Below are 20,643 nucleotides of genomic sequence, written 5' to 3'. Positions count from 1 at the left end.
AGTGACAGGAAAATTCCGTGGGGAAATTGTGTTTCCTTTTGTGCTGATAATGCCTCTGTCATGGTGGGCAAGCACAAAGGAGTCGCTGCTTATATCCACAAACAAAATCCAGAGTGCTACATCATGGGATGCCCTTGCCATATGATGCACAATACGGCCAAGAAGGCGGCTCAGGCCTTACCCATTGAATTAGATGACTTTCTCATCGATATTTACTACTACTTGGACAAAAGTAGTAAACGCGTCAAAGGAGTGAAAGCACTGCAAGAACTCTGTGATGCCCCGACACACAAGATTCTGAAGCATGTCGCAACAAGGTGGCTGTCCCTTGGTCAGTGCCTAGACAGGCTGATTGAACAGTGGGAGCCACTTCGCCTCTTCTTCAAAGAAGAAGTACGAAGAAAAATGCAACCAACTGTAGCCAAGACTCTAACAACGAGCAAGAAGGACGGCACTGTATCTACTGCCAGTACTGGCACTGCAGGATCAAGCACTAGTGGAGCAGCATTCACCACTACCACTGCAGTATCTGCTGCGAAGAAGACAGCAGGGACAGCACCAAAACCAATGCTGAGAGCAGGTAGCATCACCGGCCCTTCATCACGTTCATCTACAAAGCAGATCCCTTCAGAGTCGAGAAAGACTGTGATAGTCCCATCTACAGGCAAAGAAGGACCCAAATTAAGTTCTGCTTTTGCCAAATCACTTGATAGAAGCTCAGCAAAACCTTCGAATCAGAGGTCTTCTTCCTTGGCTGCACCTACCTCAAGCTCTCTCCTCAAACGTAAAATTGGATCTGGTACTACGAGTCTGACCTCTTCTGCTGGCAGTAAACGCAAGTGTGATCGCCCTGCGGCTAAGTGTACTACGAGTTCTACAACTAAAAGCGCATCTTCCTCAAACACTGTGCAGGAATCTAGAGAAAAACGTGTCAACAGGATGTTCTTGTCTCCACAAACAAAACTCTATTGTTTCTTCCTTCGATATGCTAACAAGCTTTTTGAGAAGGGGAATCTTCTGCTCCAAAGAGACGAACCCTGTATTCATCTCCTGCACGGAGAATTGAATGATCTTCTGAAAGATATCTTCATACGGTTTTTGAAACCATCGGTGTCATCGGTTGCTCTGGTAAATGTAGCCTTCTCTGACAGAAATCATCAGAAGAATGATGAGGACCTCATGATTGGGAACGATGCCAAACTGTATATAAGGGAACAAAGGAGTCTCAAGAAATCCACCTTCACTCTGAGTGAGTCAGACATCCAAGGTTTCTTCAGTGCAGTTCGCTCATATTATGTGAAAGCCTGCAATTATATCTTCAAAACCTGGCCGCTAGATGATGAATTAGCCAAGCATGCTCAGGTGCTGGATGTTAAGCTACACCAAGAAGTGGGGTTTGACTGTGTGGAGTTTTTCATCAAGAAATTCCCCTGTCTGTTTAGTGGCGGTGATAGTGACATCGACAGTCTTGAGAGTGAATTCGCTCACTACCAGGCAGACGCCTCCATAGCTACAATTGCTACTGAGACAGTGAGAGTGGATGAGCAGTGGCATCGGATTTCACAGCTCACAGATCCCTGCACTGGTGCCAAGAAGTATCCTAATTTGAGCAAAGTGATGAAGGGAATCTTGGTCATTGCTCATTCGAACGCATCATGTGAGCGGGCACTCAGTCTTGTACGGAAGAATCATACTGAATTTCGTCCCAATTTGAGTGTCAAAACCCTGGAAGCTCTCTTAATTGAAAAACTAGCTCATAGCACCCCTTGCTACCAGAGAGAATACAGCAAAGACATAATCAGAAGGGCTAAAAGAGCCACACAGCTGTCACTCAGCAAAGCTGCCATGGAAAAAGCAAGCAGCAGTAGTACCAGCCAGTAAGGTAAGAAAAATATTGCTTCTTTTGTGCTTTTTGTTAATCTTTGATTGTCCCCTAACTTACTAATATTAACATACATGTAACATTAAAAAGTGCACAATTTTCCCTTTTTTTTGTTCAAAAAGTGGGAATTCTTAACATGTTAAATGCTCCAAAATAGGGCTCAGAGGGCACGAGAGAGCGTCTAGAACCCCAGAGCTTCCAGGGCCCTAAGGCGGGCCCTGGACCCCGCCGCAAGGGTCGAGCACTCCGCGCTCGAGATGTGCGCTTTGCGCACATTATTTGGTGTCGGTTGAAAATCCTCCCTAATTCTGATTTCCAAAAGTTGGCATCTCTGCGTACACACGGCAACACTTAAACAGTTCTACTTTACGAGACACGGCGCCACAAGATCCATACAAAAACCCCGAAAAGAAAATGGTGACTTCCCTTTGGGCCGTCGAGTCCCTCTCCCACGTCCATCGGCGTGGTCGCGCCTGGCCGCGACTCCGATCCCTGGCGTGCTAGGCGAGTCCTCTCCGGCGTGCCTCGCGCCGGCACGTGTTGGCCGCTCGACGCCACGGACGGGGTTTCCGGCGCTATCTCAGTGCGGATAGAAGAGGGGGGGGGGGGGGAAACGTTGTTGCTCGAGGTCGTGGTGTGGGGAATGGCAGACGCTCCGTCCCGCCAGCGGGGTCCGTCTCGGGACTGCACCACAAAGACCAGGCCAGCCGCCACCACGAAGAGGAAGAGCAAGCCGGAAGAGAGAGAGGAGAAGACGAAGTTAGCAAGAGCACCAAAAGCGCTCCGCCCGTGTCCGACTTTAATAGCCCGGGACTCCGCCCTTCACTCCGCCCTTCACTCCGCCCCTGTTTTCGGCTCCACCCTCCTTCGAGAGGATTCTCGAAGAGGGGCGTTCCCTCTCCCCGACCTCCTCACGCTGGTCATCCACCAATCGGCAGCGAGCTGCCCTCCCCTCTTCCTTCACACCAAGCGCGGGGAAAAATGGCGGGAAAAACAGGCGGGAAAACCCGCGCGTCCTCGCAGCTCCTTCCTTGGCGCCCTTGTTTGCCGTTCGGAAGCGGACGTAGTGGCGAAGATGTAGTAGCGTAGATGGTGGAGGTGGCGTGGTTGCAGTGTGGTTGGCGCTGTGATGGGGATGGCGTGGTTGTTGAAATGTTGTGTGTTTGAAATAAAAGATAGAAAAAGAAAAACGCCTAACTCAAAGCGTAGCAGCCCGGATGGATCACATAAATTCCCTCTATACAACGGGTTTGGGCTAACTACACATGTACCTCTGAAGATATCTCACCTGAGGGTACTTTATGGTGTAATGCGAATTTCCACAGCCGTAACAGTACATTTAGATTTTAGACCAAGGTGGTAATGCTTGTGATGTTGAAAAACATTGGGAAGGAAGAGATGTGTAGGCTTCCTTTTTGTGAGTGGTGTTCTGTCTCTCCAACAGGTCATGACTTAAACAAAGACTTTGTCACAGTGGCTGCAGTCACAACACCTGAGACCAGAAATGGCCCAAACCAAAATCATGGAGCTGGCTCTTGAGAGAAGTAAGTTGCTTCGAGGCTGCACCCAGTCACTTTCATTGACAGCTGAGCTGAACTCCTCTCCCGAGGTAAACAAAAGTTCTCTTTTGTAATGTACGCAGAGTTCCACTGATTTTGTGGAGTCTTGTTTGAAGCCAGGAGTTATCCAACCTGCAGGCTCCTCTTTGGCACACATTTTCTGTTCAATGTTTGAGCACGTACATCAAAGTCTTTCTTTTGGTGCCCAGAATCAGAATTTGTTGAAATCTTCATCCATTCATTGTGGTGTTAGAAATGCTCAGTTGCCCAGCACAAATAGTGTATTGGATCAGGATAGATGATGACAATAGCCTCCAGCCTAATGATGACACAGTGAACCTGAACTCTGGTATGTGATGTAACTTTTTCTATCCAATGTTTGCCTTCCAATGTTTTTTTTTGTTTTTTCTTTTTATTTCTTAAAAAAAGATTCAGCTCAATCCTGTGCAATAATCATGGTTGGTAGTCCAACATCATAATTGTTGTGAAACTTACCTCGGTGCCCCAATGTTTTCCTTCACTGGAAACACCCATTCCATAAGGGAGAGGCACACGACAGCAACTTTAAGTTGGGGGTGGCCATCCCATCTTAGTAGAACCATGCACACCCTGAGGACAACCACCAATTTTCAATGAATCATTCAATCCGATTTTCTGACCTGTTGATTACATTCTCTCTTTGCTGCTGAATAATTTAATGTATTGCATTTGTGATCGTAGCACTATATTCATCCAAAGAACATGGTTTTACTGAGTAAACAACAGTTTTATATAGCTCCATAAAATGTTCAATGGGGGCAGGTCAGGCAAACGAGGTAGCCAAGCATTTGGTCCACGGCTACCGATTCACTTGTCTGGGAAGACGTCAATAAAGAACTGTCTCACATTTGCAGCATCGTGGCAGGGAGCCGAGTATTGCTGGTACAATGTGATATGTGAAAGATTAATCACTGTCATACAGAGGCAAAGAATTTCTGTGACATTGTGAAGTAACATTCACCATTGACTGTTGCTTCTACCACAAAAGAAAGGACAAATGATGCATGACTCCTGAAAGAACACTAGATATTGATTTTTTTGTGAGTCTTTTTAATGTTGCCAAACTTTCTGAGTTTTTTCCGTCCTCCAAGTGCAATAATTGTGGTGGTTGACATCACCACTGATGCACACAGTAGCATCAGAAAATATAAACTCGTCAAGAAACTGAGGGGAATTGTGGATTTAACAACAGCAATAACAACACCATTATAATCATGAACAAAACTTTATGGATTATGCTTTTAATATGCGATTTACCATTTGTTTCTATCATCTCCACATCAAAAGTTATAAAAGTTTAAAGTTGCACAAGGACTTTATGGACACCCTGTACGAAGTATGATTGCTGCTACCGAGTCTTGTTCGGGAGATGATTATTTACCTTCCCTCAAGAAACGAGGAAATCCAACACAGGTGGAGGCCATTCAGCCCACCATGCCTGAGCGAGCACCACACTAATCCATCTACACAAGATCCAAGGAAGAAAATGAAAAAAAGTCTAATTAATGAAATTTTTTTTTTGCTTTGTTTCTTTGTTTTATTTGTTTGCTTGTTTTTTGTAGTTTTTTTATTTACTTATTTATTTTATTTTATTTTACTTTCTTCCCCTCAGGGGAGGGGGCATGGACTTGGTTAAAAACACACATCAACCACACAACCCCCCTTGACAAGACCCCACCAACAGCACTCCATACACATGCACACAATCACCCATCAATGCTCAAACTACCCCAAATTCCTATCAACATCCCTATACCCCTCCATCTCCATAACTTCAAGGTATCTATCTAATTCTAATTTAAACTTATCTACTTTTTCTGCTGCCACTACCTTTCCAGGGAGACAATTCCATGCATTAACTACTCTGAGTAAAAGTCCCCTGCCTTGCTACTGTCTTAACTCTCCTCTTCTTAACTCTCAGGCTATGGCCCCTGGTTATATCACTGTCTACTCTGTTGAATAATTTAATTCATCTGCACTTGTTTTATTGATACCTTTCATTATCGTAAACATCTCCATCACATCTCCTCAACCGCCTCCTTTCTCGTGTATAAAACTCTGTCTCCTTCAGTCGCTCCTCATAGCTGAGTCAAGCTAGGCCCGAAATCAATCTAGTAGCCCTGCGCTGAACCCTCTCTGTGGCATCTATGTCCTTCCAGAACTGTGGTGACCAGAACTGCACACAATATTTTAAATGTGGCCTCACTAAATTCCTGCACAATGTTAAAACCACCTTATGATTTATAAATGATCCCTCTCCAAATACATCCTAAAACCCTATTTGCTTTCCCTATAGCTGTCTGGCACTGTGCTGTCTGCTTACCTCCCGTATCTATTACCACCCCAGATCCTTCTCCTGTGTGGCACACTCCAAAATTACCCGTTGCATCATGTAATCTCTATTTTCATTGTACTTTCCCATCCCCAACACCTTACACTTGCTCAGGACAAATTACATCTGCCAATCTTTTGCCAATCTATGCAAATATCAATACTTTCCTGAATCTGATCACCCCCCTCTGCTATCCACCTTACCTCCAAGCTTTGTGTCATCTGCAAATTTGGAAAGCTTACTCTTTATTCCATTGTCCAATCGTTGATGTAAATAATGAATCGTGATGGTCCGAGAACTGATCCCTGAGGCACCCCGCTACTTACATCCTCCCAGCAAGACATCCTCCCACTCACAGCCACTCTGATTCCTACCACGAACTCTGTTTGCAATCCAATTAGCGACCTGACCAGCCACTCCACAAGCCCTCACTTTGGTTAACAATCTCTGATGTGGAACCTTATCAAATGTGTTCTTAAAATCTAGATAGACTATGTCCACTGCCATTCCCTCATCCACCCAATTAGACACTGCTTCATAGAACTCTAAAAGATTTGTTAAACAGGAACTACCTTTGGTAAACCCATGCTCACTACCTTTAATTAGTTTGTATTTGTTGAAATGGTTCCTCATCCGGTCTTTAATTAATGTCTCCAACACCTTCCCCACAACTGAAGTCAAACAAACAGGTCTATAGTTTCCCAATTCTTCTCTGGATCCTTTCTTAAATAATGGTGTTACATTTGCTACTCCCCAATCCTCCGGTACCTATCCTGACTCCAGGGAACTATTGAAACCATCCGTTAACATCTCACTTACCTGCTCAGCCACTTCCCTCAATACTCTCCGGTGCTTTTTTCTGGACCCGGAGCCTTATCTACTCTTAGATTACCGAGCTGTTCCTTTACTTCCTCCACTCCAACCTGGATCTTCTGTAAAAGCCCTTCCTCACCTCCTTGATAGATACTCTCAGCTATTGGCAATTCTCCTGACTGTTCTTGTGTTAAAGTTGAAGAAAAATACCTGTTTAATAAGCCTGCCGTCTCACTTTCATCACTAACCACTCTCCTGGCACCATTCCTCAATGGGCCCACACTGGTCCTAACCTGTTCTTTTTTCCCCTGATATATACTTGAAGAAAGCCTTGCTGTTATGTTTAATATTCTTAGCTATGTCCTTCTCACACTCTCTTTTAGCTTGCCGAGTTATTTTCTTAACTTGCTTCTGTTTACTTCGATCGTGATATAAATCTAACTCCAGTCCTGATATTTTATACCAAATCAATGCCTTTTGCTTCTTCTTAATAGCGTTCCTTATCTCATTACTCAACCACCATGGTCTCTTTCTCCTTCTAGTTTTACACCTCATTGGAATGTACTTACGCTGCACTCAACACATTTGGTCCTTGAAGGTTTCCCATTTCTCTGATGCTGATTGTCCTGGTGTTAGAGTCTTCCAATCTACATCACCCAATTCTCTCCTCACACCCTCAAAGTTTGCCTTCCTGAAATCTAATAGCCTTACTCTACTATCTTGAACTCTAATCCAAAACAGAATCTTTGCACACACAATGTTATGGTCACTTGCTCCTAAATGCTCCCCGACCTCCACCCCCTCCACCATATTGGGATCGTTACTGAAAAGGAGGTCTTACACAGCACTTCCCCTAGTGGGCTTATCAACAAACTGGGTTAAAAATCAATCTTCGACTAAATCTCGGAAATCCTCATCTGCTCTGCCCTTTCCCTGTTCCTGGACCCAATCTATCCCTGGCATGTTAAAATCCCCCATAATCAACACTCTTCCCTTACCACATGCCCTTTTGAATTGTTCATGTACTCCTCCTTCCTCCTCTTCCTTCACACCCTGATCCCTATAAAAGCATCCTACCAGTATCTTACTGTTTTTACAATCTCTCATCTCTACCCATACAGAATCCTCAACATTTATTCCTTCCTTAATGTCACCCCTTTCTAACATCTGTCCTTTACCCAGATTGCTACTCCTCTTCCTATCACACCAACACACCCTGTAGCCTTCTAATGCAATGGGGGCGGGAGAATCGTTTCCTAATCTTGGGAGAATCCCAGAATACATGACCTCACAACCCTTTACTTTCAGCCGCTTACACAATATCCTGTATCTATTTTTCAAAATCTCTGAGTAAACTTTCCCAACATCATTCGCACCTCGGTGTACCACAACCAACTTCCTGCTATGACCCGATACAATATCGTTTACCCTTCCTTCAATGTCCCAAACTCCTGCTCCTTCAAAACTACACAGAATTCTATGTCGACAATCCATCCTATATAATTAAGAATCTACATATTTAATTGTCTAATCACCCACAAAAACTGTCTCCCATACCTCATGTCTAATAATTTATATTTCTGCACCTCCACCACTGCCCGCACCCGCTGCACCTCCACCGCTGCCCGCACCCGCTGCACCTCCACCGCTGCCTGCACCCTCTGCACCTCCACCGCTGCCCGCACCCTCTGCACCTCCACCGCTGCCCGCACCCTCTGCACCTCCACCGCTGCCCGCACCCTCTGCACCTCCACCGCTGCCCGCACCCTCTGCACCTCCACCGCTGCCCGCACCCTCTGCACCTCCACCGCTGCCCGCACCCTCTGCACCGTCGCCACTGCCCGCCCCGTTGCACCGTCGCCACTGCCCGCCCCGTTGCACCGTCGCCACTGCCCGCCCCGTTGCACCGTCGCCACTGCCCGCCCCGTTGCACCGTCGCCACTGCCCGCCCCGTTGCACCGTCGCCACTGCCCGCCCCGTTGCACCGTCGCCACTGCCCGCCCCGTTGCACCGTCGCCACTGCCCGCCCCGTTGCACCGTCGCCACTGCCCGCCCCGTTGCACCGTCGCCACTGCCCGCCCCCGTTGCACCGTCGCCACTGCCCGCCCCCGTTGCACCGTCGCCACTGCCCGCCCCCGTTGCACCGTCGCCACTGCCCGCCCCCGTTGCACCGTCGCCACTGCCCGCCCCCGTTGCACCGTCGCCCCTGCCCGCCCCGTTGCACCGTCGCCACTGCCCGCCCCGTTGCACCGTCGCCACTGCCCGCCCCGTTGCACCGTCGCCACTGCCCGCCCCGTTGCACCGTCGCCACTGCCCGCCCCGTTGCACCGTCGCCACTGCCCGCCCCGTTGCACCGTCGCCGCTGCCCGCCCCCGTTGCACCGTCGCCGCTGCCCGCCCCGTTTGCACCGTCGCCGCTGCCCGCCCCCGTTGCACCGCCGCCGCTGCCCGCCCCCGTTGCACCGCCGCCGCTGCCCGCCCCCGTTGCACCGCCGCCGCTGCCCGCCCCCGTTGCACCGCCGCCGCTGCCCGCCCCCGTTGCACCGCCGCCGCTGCCCGCCCCCGTTGCACCGCCGCCGCTGCCCGCCCCCGTTGCACCGCCGCCGCTGCCCGCCCCCGTTGCACCGCCGCCGCTGCCCGGCCCCGTTGCACCGCCGCCGCTGCCCGGCCCCGTTGCACCGCCGCCGCTGCCCGCCCCCGTTGCACCGCCGCCGCTGCCCGCCCCCGTTGCACCGCCGCCGCTGCCCGCCCCCGCCGCCCCGCCGCCGCTGCCCGCCCCCGCTGCACCGCCGCCGCTGCCCGCCCGTGCACCGCCGCCGCTGCCCGCCCCGTTGCACCGCCGCCGCTGCCGCCCCGTTGCACCGCCGCCGCTGCCCGCCCGTTGCACCGCCGCCGCTGCCCGGCCCCGTTGCACCGCCGCCGCTGCCGGCCCGTTGCACCGCCGCCGCTGCCGCCCGTTGCACCGCCGCCGCTGCCCGGCCCCGTTGCACCGCCGCCGCTGCCCGGCCCCGTTGCACCGCCGCCGCTGCCCGGCCCCGTTGCACCGCCGCCGCTGCCCGGCCCCGTTGCACCGCCGCCGCTGCCCGGCCCCGTTGCACCGCCGCCGCTGCCCGGCCCCGTTGCACCGCCGCCGCTGCCCGCCCCCGTTGCACCGCCGCCGCTGCCCGCCCCCGTTGCACCGCCGCCGCTGCCCGCCCCCGTTGCACCGCCGCCGCTGCCCGCCCCCGTTGCACCGCCGCCACTGCCCGCCCCCGTTGCCCCGCCGCCACTGCCCGGCCCCGTTGCACCGCCGCCACTGCCCGGCCCGTTGCACCGCCGCCACTGCCCGCCCCCGTTGCACCGCCGCCACTGCCCGGCCCCGTTGCACCGCCGCCACTGCCCGGCCCCGTTGCACCGCCGCCACTGCCCGGCCCCGTTGCACCGCCGCCACTGCCCGGCCCCGTTGCACCCCCGCCACTGCCCGGCCCCGTTGCACCGCGTCGCCACTGCCGCCCCCGTTGCACCGTCGCCACTGCCCGCCCCGTTGCACCGTCGCCACTGCCCGCCCCGTTGCACCGTCGCCACTGCCCGCCCCGTTGCACCGTCGCCACTGCCCGCCCCGTTGCACCGTCGCCACTGCCCGCCCCGTTGCACCGTCGCCACTGCCCGCCCCCGTTGCACCGTCGCCACTGCCCGCCCCCGTTGCACCGTCGCCACTGCCCGCCCCCGTTGCACCGTCGCCACTGCCCGCCCCCGTTGCACCGTCGCCACTGCCCGGCCCCGTTGCACCGCCGCCACTGCCCGGCCCCGTTGCACCGCCGCCACTGCCCGGCCCCGTTGCACCGCCGCCACTGCCCGGCCCCGTTGCACCGCCGCCACTGCCCGGCCCCGTTGCACCGCCGCCACTGCCCGGCCCCGTTGCACCGCCGCCACTGCCCGGCCCCGTTGCACCGCCGCCACTGCCCGGCCCCGTTGCACCGCCGCCACTGCCCGGCCCCGTTGCACCGCCGCCACTGCCCGGCCCCGTTGCACCGCCGCCACTGCCCGGCCCGTTGCACCGCCGCCACTGCCCGGCCCCGTTGCACCGCCGCCACTGCCCGGCCCCGTTGCACCGCCGCCACTGCCCGGCCCCGTTGCACCGCCGCCACTGCCCGGCCCCGTTGCACCGCCGCCACTGCCCGGCCCCGTTGCACCGCCGCCACTGCCCGGCCCCGTTGCACCGCCGCCACTGCCCGGCCCCGTTGCACCGCCGCCACTGCCCGGCCCCGTTGCACCGCCGCCACTGCCCGGCCCCCGTTGCACCGCCGCCACTGCCCGGCCCCCGTTGCACCGCCGCCACTGCCCGGCCCCCGTTGCACCGCCGCCACTGCCCGGCCCCCGTTGCACCGTCGCCACTGCCCGGCCCCCGTTGCACCGTCGCCACTGCCCGGCCCCCGTTGCACCGTCGCCACTGCCCGGCCCCCGTTGCACCGTCGCCACTGCCCGGCCCCCGTTGCACCGTCGCCACTGCCCGGCCCCCGTTGCACCGTCGCCACTGCCCGGCCCCGTTGCACCGTCGCCACTGCCCGGCCCCGTTGCACCGTCGCCACTGCCCGGCCCCCGTTGCACCGTCGCCACTGCCCGGCCCCCGTTGCACCTTCGCCACTGCCCGGCCCCCGTTGCACCGTCGCCACTGCCCGGCCCCCGTTGCACCGTCGCCACTGCCCGGCCCCCGTTGCACCGTCGCCACTGCCCGGCCCCCGTTGCACCGTCGCCACTGCCCGGCCCCGTTGCACCGTCGCCACTGCCCGGCCCCCGTTGCACCGTCGCCACTGCCCGGCCCCCGTTGCACCGTCGCCACTGCCCGGCCCCCGTTGCACCGTCGCCACTGCCCGGCCCCCGTTGCACCGTCGCCACTGCCCGGCCCCCGTTGCACCGTCGCCACTGCCCGGCCCCCGTTGCACCGTCGCCACTGCCCGGCCCCCGTTGCACCGTCGCCACTGCCCGGCCCCCGTTGCACCGTCGCCACTGCCCGGCCCCGTTGCACCGTCGCCACTGCCCGGCCCCGTTGCACCGTCGCCACTGCCCGGCCCCGTTGCACCGTCGCCACTGCCCGGCCCCGTTGCACCGTCGCCACTGCCCGGCCCCGTTGCACCGTCGCCACTGCCCGGCCCCGTTGCACCGTCGCCACTGCCCGGCCCCGTTGCACCGTCGCCACTGCCCGGCCCCGTTGCACCGCCGCCACTGCCCGGCCCCGTTGCACCGTCGCCACTGCCCGGCCCCGTTGCACCGTCGCCACTGCCCGGCCCCGTTGCACCGTCGCCACTGCCCGGCCCCGTTGCACCGTCGCCACTGCCCGGCCCCGTTGCACCGTCGCCACTGCCCGGCCCCGTTGCACCGTCGCCACTGCCCGGCCCCGTTGCACCGTCGCCACTGCCCGGCCCCGTTGCACCGTCGCCACTGCCCGGCCCCGTTGCACCGTCGCCACTGCCCGGCCCCGTTGCACCGTCTCCACTTCCAATATCCTCAGCAACCTCACTCTACAAACGTAACCAACTATTATCTACAAATTTCTCACATTCTGCTACTTGCTGCAAATTATCGATGCGTTCCTTCAACCCATTAATAACCTTCCTCAAGTGGACGATTTCATCACACTTCCTACAACAATAAGAACCCTCTGCTTCCCCCGTTGTTGACGTGGCCCTCATTGAGCAATTGTTACATTTTACTTTCTCCTCTTCCTTTCTCCTTCAGTCTTTATTTATAACCTTCTTCATCCCCATGCTCCCAAGGCCCCAACTGATTTCACGCTAAACTTATTACGAGGCCTCCTCCTGCTTCTTTCAATAAACTATCTCAACTACCTGCTAAAACTGTTATGAACACTAAAAAAATAAGTACAGTTCCACAGCCCCAGACACAAATCTCGACAACAAAATACACAAAACACTTTAGGACTGGAAACTTAGCTTTGGAAGGACTGGAAGGAGAGCTCGCCACCCAGTCGTCCTCGTGTGCCGATCCCTGAACCGGATACTCTGCTTGTGGTGTATAAGAATATCGGTGGATTTTTTTTTTTTTTAATTCAAAAAAATATTGTCATAAGTTTTACCAGCTGCAATTTACTGAACCTTGAAGTTTGGTGAAGTACAAAGCAAAAAAAAACCATCCTGTTCCTACCTATTGGTGGAAGAATTGCACAATACATTGAAATTATTATGACTAATAACTTTGAGTGTTCTTTTATTTTATATTGGTAAGGTTATTTTTTATTTAGAAATGCATTCTTTTAAAGTTGACTTATTGGATGAGTTTTTATGCGCAGAACTTCTTGATTCTGTGTGGATTTTAACATTTACATGTTTTAATGTGAAACTGTGTGTAGGTGAAGATGATCCGGAACAGGCAACTGATATTGCTCAAAACACTCGGAAATCTTCCATTCTTATGAAAGCGTTAGAAGTTGCATCAACAAAGGAATCCAGCATTGCTTCATGTATTGATCCAGGTTTGTGTGATTGTCAAATTGTCGCATCACAGCAAAACATGAAACTTTGTTCACTTTTAGTGAATTGCATCCTTTATATTGGAATTATCGGTATGTGTATAATGTGAGAAAAGAAGACATGCTTTTTCTGACTCCAATTTTAAAAGGCTGATCCTTTGTCTGATGAAATTTGGATTGCATTCCAGTAATTTCCTGATTTAGTGACACTGCTCGCATTTGTTGGTGGAGATTAAAGATCCCACTGTGTCTTTTGTGAGGAGTTAGGGGAGTTGTTGGCGTAAAATTGAACAAATTCCAAATTCCTGTGAAAGTGGTCTTCAGTTGAATGTCAGGCCTGGCCATGCATTCAGTTGATGAAATACTTGGGCCAAACTTTCTTCACTGCTGAACCCATCGGAAGGTGGGCATAATTCGGGTGTGAACAGCGTATTTGTCGTGTGAACCAGTTAACGAACACAAAATCACCTACAGATGCTCTTTTGGAGATTATCCTCTCACAGTCAACTCATCTTGAGCCACTGCATTACTTCAAGCGCCAGAAATCCAATGTTATTGCTGATCCATTGCCACAAAGAGAGTCAAAGCTTCCCCAAATACAAGCAAGAACATCATATGGTTAATGCAACAGCAAAATTAAATGTGATTGAGGGAAGACGTTGCACTTGCTGGTATACAACAAGTCATTGTTAATAATCCTTACTATAATTCGCAGACTGTTGTTTCTGTGTTTGTGTGTTTGTTTGTCATGCAACTCCTACAGTTCTGGGCTGATTGCATCCATACTCGCTACGTCGGATCAGCTTGACCCCAAATAATGTATAGGGGTGTTTTATCTTATTGTAAGGTCCGCGAATTATTGTAAGGATTTGTTGATCTTACTGGATATTTGACAGTTCACCTTCATCATACAATTCATCCAGCTGTTTCTCCTCAACATCCCTTGCTGATGAATCTGTCAGACTGACATCTGGAAAGGATCCTTGGGGTACATCAGCTCCTGCAAGTTCATCCAATGAAAATTGCTGAGCATCATCTAAATCATTAGAATCCTCCACATTAATCCCAAGTGGGGGCATTTTCTCTTCACGACCCGCACTAGACTCACCCTGGTTTGATTAAAGATGAGCCTCCCACTCAACCAACAAGAAGCCACAGCTGTTGCAACTCTCCTCAACACATTATTCTTGGGACTTCTCCAATCCTGACTTGACAAAACAAACTTCAAGATCTGCCTTCCTGTAAGTGCCAAGTTCAGGAAGCGATGCCTGAGGAAGATCACTTTCCTCACCCAGTACCTTCACAATTTCAATGTAATCTTCCTTCACAGTATCCAATGTGTCACCTCCTACTCTGACTGTATAATCATCAACAAGCTTTTCTGTCGATTTCTTTTCAATGACAGCTGCACCATCTGCATCACTTCCACACGATTCATAAACAGTGAGTAATTGGCCTTCACAACTATCATCCAAATCTGATTTCTAAGATTGGTTCTGCAAATTCATTTCAAAAACATCACTCTCCCACTTGTCCATTTGACAAGCATCCTGCTCTTTCTCTTGAGGTCCATCTGTGTCTGTTAAACTGCCTTGCACTTTTTCAAATTGGGCAATTCTCTCTCCAGAGTTTACATCAGCAAGCTCACCTTCGATTGTTTAAAAATCAGCCACTTGCTCGGTACTTGGCATGTCAAAGTCACTGTCGCTGTCCTCTACTACATGTTCTGCAATTGGTTCAACCATTGGCTCTGCCAAATCTGCTCTCCCCTTTTCAGTAACATCCCCAATGTCAAAGTGCAGCAAGTCCAGTTTAACTTCACCATTGGCTTCATACGAGTCAGTCAGCCCAAGCATGGGCCCGACAGAACCATCAATGTCATCAATGAGAAGAACAGAAACTTTTGGTTCTATCACCTCTCCCTTGGTGGTATTGTCCCAAGTGTTTAGCTGCTCCTGGAATATCTCATCCAGCCTTTCCCCATTCAATTGTGGCTCCCACAAGCCTTTATCAGCTAACACCTGCTCTTGTTCTGTTATATGAGTTTCCAACGTTTGGACCTCCTTAGTCAAACCACCACCCTGGCACTTCCCAATTCCTCTACCTGCTGTTGCATTCTAGGATCCACCCAGGCAGAATAGCCCTCCAGGTTCTCAATTACTTCAATTATTTTATTTGTTGACCCAATTTCTTCTTCCAATTTTTCCTCCATTTAATTCCTTTGTTCATCAATTTCATCGTCCAGTCGTTCATTCATTTCCCCGACTCCATCAATTAGTGTCCCCAGTTCCTGTGTTATTCCCTTCTTAATTTTGTTCATTTGTTCACTCATTCCCTTCATGTTATTCTCCATTCCATTAATTTATCCCTTTGATTCCTTCCCTTGTTCCTTCATTTTATTTGTTTGTTCTTCAATTTTGTTTGTCATTTTTTTAATGTCCCACAAATTCATTCTTTTGTTCTTTATTCCCTTCATTCATTTTAATTAACATCTCACACAATACCCAGATAGTCATCACACCCGCTCCCTGCATCTCATTTCCCACCACTGTGGGGGTGGGGGGACTGACGCTTGGGACAGGGAAGGCCCCTACTCCATCGTTATCACTCAACTCCACCCCCGGCTCGCTTCCTTCATGGTCACAATCTAGCATGATCATCGCCATCTTGTGCACATCCGCCATTTCCCGCGCGCGTTCAATTTCCTCAAAAAAATTAATATATTCCCTTCAATTTCCAAGCGTTATTTTCTCCCAACACCAATTAACTTTACAATTTGTACCTTGATTACTACAACCCCTTAGTAGTGAGGTGATCGTTTAAAATCGATGGACAGACAGATAGGCAGAGCTGATTCCACGTCTCCCTGTTTTATTTTGTTTTTTTTTCGGGTTTTTTTCAAAAAGTGTGGGGAAAGTGATAACAGTAGCATAAGTATGTTTAATAAATTATGGAACAAGAAACAAATTCTGACAGAAACCTCAACTCAGCACAAACAATAAAACATACAGTTGTCACTTTAATATAAAAGGGAAACATAGCACGTCACTGGTGCTAGCAAGGATAGCCGTTGGTGGACTACACAATGTGTGTCCCAAGCTGGAATGATTATCTCACTCACAACCCATATTTTGGACTCTTGGTTCCGTTCATGTTTGGGCTACCTCTGCATGACTCCAGAGCTGACGAACCCCAACATATGAGCTTGACTCTCAGACAACTCAGGACTTTCCTTTTTGATTCCAATGACTCCACACCTAAGGAACTGACTCCAGACTGAGACTCACACTCATGGTATCCATGTCCTACTTCAACTCCAACAAAAGCACGCCTCCCCGGCACTTGCATTCGGCGCAAGTGCTGGAAGGAGGTTGTACCACATACATGATAGGCCAAATGTTCTTTCCTGTGTCGTAAATACGATATAATTAATGAGTAATTATACAGGAGTGAATAAATATCCAAATGACCTGCTTTCTCTTTAACAGCATTCTAAACTTGTATTGCAAAAGATTGACACTGAGTTGTGTGCAGGTGATATCTATTCTGTAAAAGTGGAATGCTTACAAGACAAAGATTCATCTGCCTCAGAAGCTTTGAGATGTGCTTCTGTCAAGGAAGATATAGATGATATTCATATGAGAAACGGCAGTGTTACCTGTTCGGCAACTGGTGAGCAGAAACGGTGTTGAGGATGTCTAACATTCTTTAGTGTTCTTGATTCAGTTTTGGCCTAGCTTTATGAGTTTGTATTCAGCTTACCAAATAGTCTGTCTTGAATGAGCTGTTTAATGAGCACTTTGTATTATGACTATTAGAACTATTTGAAACCCTTTCATCAAATATTGACTCAGCCATTGGGCAGCAACGTGTAACATGACGTTCAACACCAGCAATTCTCACGCTCTCTCACTGTCTCTCCACAAGGATCATAAATCAACCTAACCAATCCAGTTATCTGGGCAGCCACTGGAAGGGGTGCAATTCTTGGAACTCCTTGACCTCGCTCCATGCCATAACCTTTTGTTGGAGGATCCTATCTCCAAAATGGAACGAAAGGCTATTTGCCACCTGAATCCAAGGCTTTCCTGTGCCACACCTCACTCATCATGGTGTCCAAGACTTTTATACGGAATTCAGTGGTGTATGTCTTCCCACTCCTCGTTGGTGTTCCTGCTTCCCACTTTGCTCCTTTCAAGGTGGCTAAAGAAAGGCCTTCCACACAACCCAAGTTATTATATTTTGTTTTATTGAAGTATTTGTATAATTATTTGACCACCTGCGTAGTTTTCTTCGAGCTAAGGAATTCCTGCGCTGCACCCTCATCACAGTGTACGAGGCTTTCCTACGAAGCTCCGTGGAGTATGACTTATCACTGTGGGTGGGTTTTCTTGATTTCCACTTTGCCCCTCTTGAGGTTGAAACGGCCTTCCTTCACTTTGGTATCTCAAGGCAGGAGATGGATTACCTGGGACTGTCACTCTGCCACCGGTAGCAACTTTGTGTGCTCTATATTTGAGATAAGTTGACATTTTTATCTCCATCTACCTTCGCCCTCGACAAGTTGCACCAGGTATCCACGTCTACCTCCACCTTCCACATGTTGCACTTGTGTTTTTAAGTAAATAAAAATAATAGATAACAAGGAGCTAATACTCTAGGTTCCCTCCCTTTTTGGTGGTATGAAGAATTGATCTGTGTAATATGAAAGCTAAATCTTGAAAGGTTTTTGAAATATCGTGTACACAAAAGTACATGAACGGATGATCGGTCAATCGAATGGAGCTCATTTTAATGTACCCCGGCTCAGACCTTGTCAGAGGGTCAGGGGACAAAAATGTGCATGTGCTGGGATGAGGTAGTTGCACAGACTCAATTAGCCAAGTGGCTTTTACCTGCCTGTGCAGTAATTGTGGTGTAGTTAACTTTCAGGTTTGAATAAATATACATTTTTATTTTGCAGCATTGGAAACCTCATGTCCCTGTAAACATTTGACACTGTGATGTGTGCAGGTGATATCTCTCTTGTAAAAGTGGAATATGTACAACACGATAATGATTCTTTAGCCCAACAAGCTTTGGGTTGTGTTTCTGTAAAGGAAGATCCAGATGATCATGCAACAAACTGCAGTGCTCATTGTTCTGCAACTGGTGAGCACAAATGTACAAAATATGTAATCCTCCTTGTTCAGGATCAATGAATTTTTGTTGTAATTGTGCCAAATATTTTATGTTCACAAAAATTGATGTTGACTTTCTGTTTTTACAGAACTATCAGGAAATAATATGGGACAGGTAAAGTCCAGCCACTGTTGGGCAGTGAACAAGATTGGTGTTTTGAAGAAACAATCACAAGAGCAAGACTCATCACCTTTACAACACCAATCCAGCTCTCATCAACACAATGCAAAGGTTAAGATAAAACTTTCATTGCACAAAAGGTTCTCAAAAGGCAAAAGTGTAATGTTTGCAATAAGGATTTTGCTTCACTGAGCAGCATGAAAAGACACATGAGCATCCATACAGGAGACCGCCCACACAAGTGCTTTGAATGTGGGAAGGGTTTTCTTTATAAATGCATCTTAGAGGCACATAAGTTATCTCATATGGGTGAACGTCCGTACAAGTGCTCAATTTGTGGTAAAGGTTTGTCTCGAAAAGTTAATTTGAAATTACATATGAGGGCCCACACTGGAGAGCGTCCTTACAAGTGCTCCATTTGCGATAAGAATCTTGGGTATAAACACACCTTGAAAACACACATGATAACCCACACTGGAAAGTATCCTTACAAGTGCTCTATCTGTGGTAAGGGTTGTTCTCAGAAACGTAATTTGAAATTGCATATGAGGGTCCATACAGGGGAGCGCCCATACAAGTGCATTGACTGTGGGAAGGGTTTTATTTATAAGCATACCTTCGACGTACATAAATTAACCCATACAGGAGAGCGCCCACACAAGTGCTCTGTTTGTGGTAAAGGTTTCTCTCGAAAAGTTAACTTGAATTTGCATATGAGGGTCCACACAGGTGAGCGTCCTTACAAGTGCTCTGTCTGTTGTAAAAATTCTCTGAAAAAGGAAAACTGAAATTACATATGAATATCCACACAGGAGAGCGTCCTTACAAGTGCTCTGTTTGTGATAAATGTTTCTCTCGAAAAGCTAAGTTGAAATTGCATATGAAGGTCCATACGGGAGAGCGCCCATACAAGTGCTCCGTCTGTGATAAAAAATTCTCCGAAAAGAGAAGTCTGAAATTGCACATGAATATCCACACAGGAGAGCACCCATACAAGTGCACTCTTTGTGATAAGAGTTTTATTTATAAAAAGAGCTTGAATGTCCACCAGACCACCCACACCAGAGAGCGCCTGCAAATCTGCTCTGTCTGTGGTAAAGGATTCTCTCACATAGGTTACTTGAAATTGCATATGAGGGCCCACACAAAGAAGAGTGTCCTTACAAGTGCTTGATCTGTGCTGTGGGTTTTTCATTCTTCACCGTCAGGACACTAACAAACATCAGATGTCACACAGAGTATTTCTTTTGAAGTGTTTTTTTTTTTTTCGTTTTTTTAATGTCTGACCAATCTTTAAGTCTGGATTCTGCTGCATTCCTCTGATTGTATTTATTTTATCACTATCTTGTTATCATCATGTATACAAATTGTTTTAAGGAGTTGTAATGCAGTCAAAAATAGAGATCTCTGAGCATGCCCCTCTTCTTAATTTCTCATTACTATATTGGCTGGCGATCTTTTGTTGTGGCTGCTCTTTTGTTTCTATAATTAGAAAATTTCTTTTCCAAAATGGTCCTAATTTACTGCCAAACATTCTTTATCCTTGACCTTTGTGCTACCCTGGATAATCCTCCAGCAAGACAGCCCCAATGATTGCAAAGAAGACAAAAGAAAAGTATAAAATGAAATATCAACAAATATGCATCAACAATACTTGACTTTCAAAATGATGTAATCCAGCCCAGAATGATCGGGGAGCATGCTCGGAAACCCCCTAGCAATGGGGGTCATCTGGGCAGCTGAACTTGTATCGTGTGTGAGATAAGGATTGTTACCTAAAATTAGAGCCTGACCGAAAGTTTAACCGATTTATCGGCAGATATTCGGCTTTTTTAAAACATTTGAAGTGACATTTATGCCACCAATGTTCCACAATGTTTTATGCAAATACAGTATAATGAAACCAAAAAATAGATTCTTGTTCCTATAGATGTATGTTTGGCAGTTGGTATTGGTATTGGCTGAAGGATCTGGTAGAGGGAGCTGTAATACAAGTGTGGGGTCGAGCAGCTGAGGTGTGCACTTCAGTTGCTTGCATGTTTGGGTCATACAATGCGAGCAGTGCATGATCCATCATTACCTCACCATCTCTTCTCCACAGCATAAGTCTCTGCACTTAGCCTGTTTAATTTTGCTACAACAAAGGTATTTATTAATGTGCACTTCGACATGCATCAAGCATTTTGCTCAACAATCGTTTGATGAACATGTGTGTGTTTATAATTAAATGAGTTTATTCAACCACTGCAGCT

General features: G+C 49.5%; 1 protein-coding gene across 7 annotated transcripts in view; it reads left to right on the top strand.

Moving 5' to 3' along the window:
- LOC147027913 (uncharacterized) overlaps positions 1-20,643 on the top strand; it is a 75,720-nt gene that overhangs the window by 22,374 nt on the left and 32,703 nt on the right. For 6 of the 7 annotated variants that reach the window (XM_085877721.1, XM_085877724.1, XM_085877722.1 and 3 more), the window contains exons 3-7: positions 3,327-3,426; positions 12,971-13,093; positions 16,625-16,762; positions 18,104-18,241; positions 18,360-18,502. In XM_085877721.1, coding sequence (XP_085733847.1) covers positions 3,387-3,426; positions 12,971-13,093; positions 16,625-16,762; positions 18,104-18,241; positions 18,360-18,502 — 582 coding nt within the window. In that variant the 5' untranslated portion in view covers positions 3,327-3,386. The remainder of the gene's footprint in view (positions 1-3,326; positions 3,427-12,970; positions 13,094-16,624; positions 16,763-18,103; positions 18,242-18,359; positions 18,503-20,643) is intronic. The other variant, XM_085877726.1, reaches the window with a different exon arrangement.

The sequence above is a fragment of the Eptatretus burgeri genome, chromosome 4, assembly GCF_056783735.1.
Source record: "Eptatretus burgeri isolate ZD-2024b chromosome 4, Ebu_testis_v1, whole genome shotgun sequence".
Taxonomy (NCBI): Eukaryota; Metazoa; Chordata; class Myxini; order Myxiniformes; family Myxinidae; genus Eptatretus; species Eptatretus burgeri.
This window is presented reverse-complemented; position numbering and strand designations above follow the sequence as displayed.